The following is a 5,831-nucleotide window of genomic DNA, read 5'->3' on the forward strand; positions in this document are numbered from 1 at the left end:
CAAGCAAATTATTCATTCTCTCCTCACGCCCTTCATATTTGATAAATAAATTGTACCTCTCAGATTTATCCATTGCTATCTATAAAAATAAAAAGGAAATTACAAAATTAATTTTCAAATCATTAAACCCCTAATCTTAACAGTAAACCCTAGAAAAGCTAATAAAATTTTTTTTTATTGTAACCCAAAAAATCTAAATAGTAAAACAACGAATTTGTCTTCACTGCAAAACAAAAGGGATTTTCGTATATTCGAAGTGGACCACGATTTTGTTTTCTTCTGCGTATATGAACACTGACTCCACCTTCAGAATATGGTGAGTTCAGTGTTTCTCGAGAAGATTAAGAAAATGAGGGATAATGAGACCACAAAGAGAGAAGTTTCGATAGAGAGAGAGACAGAGAGAGCGCGAGAGGGAGGAACAATGTTTCGACAGAGACAGAGAGAGTGCGAGAGAGAGGGACAAGTTTCAATTGAGACAGAGGGGTTTAGTTTTGACAAAGAGAGAGATAGAGAGAGCACGAGAGAAAGGGACAAGGCTGAGAGAGAGAGAAAGAAGTTTAGACAAAGACAGAAAGAGCGCGAACGAGAGGGAGAAGACAAAGGAATAGGGTTTCGTGATTTTGAAATAGAGGGACTTTTTATGAGGATCAATTTTGTCAATTCACGTGTTCCAAACGGTCATTTTTTACGGAAGGACTATAAATTCGGACGGACTAGAAAGTGAGGGATCTAAGTGTTGGGTTGTCAAAATAGAAGGACGGAAAAGTTAATTACGTTAAATCTCAGGAATTAAAAAATAATTTTTCTTTATTAAAATAATATTTTTAAAATTTTTTTTACAAGTTTAGAGTGAATTTAAAATAATTTATTAAAATAATATTTAGAGTGAATTTAAAATAATTTATTAAAATAATATTTACGTGTAAAAATATTAATAGAGAAATAACTTTTAAAATAAAAAAAATAAAAAATAACTAAAAAGTCATTAGTGTTTTTAAAAATATTTTATCGATATGTGATGCAATATTTTTAAAAAATATTATTGTGAGTAATATTTTTTAAAATATTTCGATCGTTAATCGATATGACACAATACTTTCTAAAAACACCATTTAAAATAATATTTTTAATAGTAAATAAAGTGGTACATATTAAAATTTATGGATAAATCTTTATGAGTTCGTTTGATGGTATATTTTAATATTTTATTATTTATTTAAAATGAAATAATTATTATTGCTCTTTCACTTGATAATTAAGTACAATATTACATACATTTTTATAAGTAAAGGCAATAATTATAATACAAATAAAGTTAATATTACATATTGATTTGAAATGTATTATTTGAATACTTAAATTTCGAGCATCCTTTTATAAGATTAATACTTGTTATTTTCTGTAATTCGGCTCTTATTGCATTAAATAAAATACACTATAATTATAATATTGTTTTAAGTGAATTTATTATTTAAAATTTCCACTATTATTTTTACTTATAAAAGTTAATAATATAATTTTTTTATATTAACTATAACAATAAATTTTAAGAGAAATTTAAAATTATTAATTATGAAAAATTTAAAATTATTAATTATTAAATAAATTAATATTTATTATACCAAAATATTTATGTGTGCTCGAAATTTACACCTAATAATATTAACTTTACTTGTACTAAAATTATTTGTATTATAATTGTTGTTATTACTTATGTAAATACATATAATATTTATATTCAAATTTATTTCAAAACTCATATTTGAAAATATTTTTCATAAAAAATATTTTATTTTTTAATAAAATAATTTATTTTTTATTATTTAATTTTTAATTTTAAAAAATAAAATATATTAATAAATTTATATACGTATATTCTAATAAGATTTTTAAAATTTAGACAATAATATTTTTAAAAATGATTTAATTTTTTCTTTTATAAAAAAATATTTCCTTTTAACTAATTTTTTAAGTGTTTTAAATGTCAAAAAAATATTTTAAAAAAATATTTTTATAAAATAAATAAAATTAAGTAAAAAGAAAATAATTAATTTTTTAAATAAATAATAAAATATTAAAATATATAATTAAATAAACTTATAAAAACCCATTCATAAATTTTATTTTGTATTGCTTTATAATTTTATTATTTATTATAAAAAAATACTATTTTAAGTGGTATTTTTAAAAAGTAATGTGTCACATCAATAAAATGTGACACCGTAAAAGCATTGTGGTACATTTTGAAAAATACTGTGCCACAGTTTGAATTGTATATTGTTTTAAATCAACTCTCAACTTGTAAAAAGTTTTTTTATAAAATATTATTTAATAATTAACCCAATTTTTCCAGCGGTTCATAACAAAATTTTCAGCCGAGCAGCGCAGCAGATTCAGAGGTTTCCTTGTGTGAAACTATATATAAATTTCACGAGGCATCTGGCAGCTAGAGTTAAAAAGCCGTAAGAGAAACTAACTATGAAAGTTTCTCTGCAAAGATACCCACACACATATATATATATATATGAATATTCAAGATTTGACAATTTATATAAAATATAATTACAAGAATGAGAACAAGGTATAGTCGAATGCAAATCATATGCAGAGCAGTAAAAAGTAAAAACCACAAGAATTAGTGACCAAAAATTGCAAAAGACAGAGCTGAGGTTTGGTTTCATATAATTACACTGTATGGTACATGGTTAGTTAAACAATGAAGCGCCAACTACTGCAAACCATCCTTAGTCCCTTACAGTTCTCAATAATCACCTAAGTTAACATAAGATCATTGCCTCCGAGGTGAGGATGAAAGCAAACACGAACCTCATGTTCTTCTGGTCCCTCACGAAGTTTTGGCACTAGAATCTCAAGTGCAGATCCTGGCCCATCGTAATACGCTTCTATGTTAGCATCCTCGGGAATTCTAGTTGAAAGAGGGATTTCCCTAACAAACTCCCCTGGTGGGCAATGCTCAGAAGCTGGATCTGTGAGCTTGAACGTCCTATCATTTCTCTTGATGAATGGCATGCGAGATGTGCTCACACCAGATACCTTAATTATACCATGAGTAAGTGTATTTCTCCAAGTAACCTTCACCCTCTGCAGATCCACAAAGGGCAAACTGATAATAATCAAGTAACCTTCTTCATCCTCGTAGATCGTTTTTGCTGCTGTCACTGGCCCATAAACATTCTTCATCACACCACTAAAATCCTGCAACCACTGTGGCTCAGTCGGGTTAAGTTCTATAACTGCCATCCGATCAGAGGGAGGATTAACAGCCAAATAACAATCATCATCCCTTCCATGTGAGAAAAAGTCCTTCCTCCTTTTGCTGCTAACAGGCGATAGGTCCATCACATCACCATTGCTATGGCTGGATGGCTGAGTTGACAAATTGAGCCCAGAACCATTAAGTAGCTTCTTTGAGTGGGAATTAGAGGCACTCTTTATAGGAGCAGGAGGCCTCTCAAGCTCAAAATCTGTATTTGGAAGGTTTCTCCAAGAACTGAAATCACTAGCTTCAGATGGGATTGTGAAGTTCAAATCTCTACCTGTGAGTTCCATCCACCTTTTCTTCTCATCCTCATCAAGACCCATGAGATTGGGTGAGGGAACAACTTCAATCCCATGCACACACTGAGGATTTGACAGTCCCCTATAATGCTTCCGCTGCATTCTATGTGATCGTACAAAACCCTTATCCACACTAAATGGAAAGAGGCGCTCCCCTTGACGAGAATGCCCATTCATGTAGCTCCTCAGCTGCATCTTACCCAATGCATTCTCAGGCCTGTCCTTAAAAACCCACATGTACATGTTCTCCATGTCATGCTGAACCATAAAAACATCAAGCTTCAGATCAGATTTGTCAAATCCAGAAAATCCATTGCTGTCCCGAATAATCTTTGCCTTAGATTTCTCATTCAGAGCAGGTTTAAAGTAGAAACTAAAGAAAAACCAAGCACCCCAAATACTATCGACCCGCTTGGCACATTTCCTTCCAACTTTGGGGATATTAAGGAGACTCTCAGTCTCATAAACCTGCTGACCAAGTCCAACATCTAAAATATCACATGGGTCAGAATTCCATGACTGTGGCGGTGGACTACGCTCGGCTGACAGGGGTAAATTGATATCAGGTGGACGGGAAAGTACGATTTGACGATTCATCTCTAAATCCAATTCTTCGTGAGAGGAGGCACTGGAATCCATTGACAAGAGGGTGGATGGGTGATGATTCTCCATTGACAAAGCTGTGAGAAGAGAATCTCCCATACTTCAGCTCATTTTCTTGGTGGATTTCGTCGCTGCTGTGCGGTTGAATATATATTCACACCCAAATTGAAACCAATTCAAGAGAAGAACCTCACAAACACCTTCACAAATTTATCAATCCCCACAATATCTCCCCTCCATCAAAACCCTAGATTTATCAATCACACAACTTAATCCCCATACACCCACAATTAAAAATAACAAAATCAAAGAACAAATTCAATACCCCAACTTTAATTTATTAACTATATTAAAAAAACCAGCAAAACAAGAAAATATATTTTAGCCGGTAAATAACTATGAAGTATAAAAAAAATTACCCAAACAAAAAAATAAAAAGAAAAACTCTCTGCAATCTCTACCTAAGGAGAGAGACAGAGAGACTTCTAAAACGCTAAAGAACCACTATATCTAACCCCAAACCAAGAATCTCCCGGAATCCGCCAAACACAGGTGGAAAACACTGAATCAAAGCCATCAAATCCAACAGATATCTCAGCTACCTTATAATTATTATAATTTTCAACCACCCCCCTCCAAAAAAGAAAAAAAATTATTGAAAAGAAAGAAAATCTACAGAGACCTAAACAAAGAAAACTGGAAGGAGATCTTCAAAGAGTACCTTTTGGGAAAAGTATCGACGAATCGAGAGGACGAGGAGGAAGAAGCAGCAGAGCAGATTGTACAGATCCTTTCCATTATATCATCACCATCATCAACCAAAACCATTTTTTCTGCTAGATTTTTCCCCTCTTCTACTGTTGCAGCTGTCTTCCGTCAAGAGAAATTGAAAGGAGGATTAGCGATTTGTTTCTGTGAAGGGAAGAAGAAAAAAGAAGAAGAAGCGTATCGCAGCGTCTCGTTATAAAGAGATTTAGGATCCGTTTGGATTGAGATTTTCGAAAAGATATTATTTTTTTTAGATGTAATAGAAAAAAAAATGAATTAACTACTTTTAGAATACAATTAAAACAATTTTTTTAAATTTTTTATAAAACAAAATTTTTTAGTAATTTTATTAAAAATTAATGAATTTATTTTACTGTTAAATTTTTAGTGTTTAATGACATTATAATTAGTCATCTTATTTTGTTTCTACGAATTTAACTTTCAATATTCTAATTTAGGTTAAAATAAATTCATTAATATCTATTTAATAAGAAATAGCTTCATCAAATATAAGAAAAGTTAACTGAGTGTAAAAAATGAAAAATAAATAATTAATTTTAAAATAGGGGATAAATTACTATGATACTATTATTTGAAAAATAATTTAATTATTTTATTTTATTTTATTTTATTTTATTTTAATAGTAAAATTCGTTTTCATTTATTGTTAATATTTTATTTTATATTTTATATATTTAATTAATAATTTTTTTATTAATAATGTAAAACAGATTTAGAAATAAAAGTTTTATATTTTTTTGGGAAACCGTTTGTTAACGGTGACGGTGCACCCTTTCCTGGTGGGCTACGCGACTGATTCTGACATCTTGTGGTGTAGGTTATAACCTTCTGCTTATCTTAGGCTCATTTATTTATTT

General features: G+C 30.2%; 1 protein-coding gene across 1 annotated transcript; it reads right to left on the minus strand.

The window, feature by feature from the left end:
- Positions 1–2,642: 2,642 nt before the first annotated feature.
- LOC110609159 lies at positions 2,643–5,150 on the minus strand. The gene is made up of 2 exons (XM_021748540.2): positions 4,907–5,150; positions 2,643–4,432 (listed from the first exon to the last, which is right to left on the minus strand). The coding sequence occupies exon 2, from the start codon at positions 4,282–4,284 to the stop codon at positions 2,776–2,778; it is 1,509 nt and encodes a 502-aa protein (XP_021604232.1). The 5' UTR covers positions 4,285–4,432; positions 4,907–5,150; the 3' UTR covers positions 2,643–2,775.
- Positions 5,151–5,831: the final 681 nt, after the last annotated feature.

The sequence above is a fragment of the Manihot esculenta genome, chromosome 8 (assembly GCF_001659605.2).
Source record: "Manihot esculenta cultivar AM560-2 chromosome 8, M.esculenta_v8, whole genome shotgun sequence".
Classification (NCBI taxonomy): Eukaryota; Viridiplantae; Streptophyta; class Magnoliopsida; order Malpighiales; family Euphorbiaceae; genus Manihot; species Manihot esculenta.

Bases quoted from the DNA above. Each gene is read 5' to 3' on its own strand.
- LOC110609159 (XM_021748540.2), bottom strand. From the start codon at position 4,284: ATGGGAGATTCTCTTCTCACAGCTTTGTCAATGGAGAATCATCACCCA.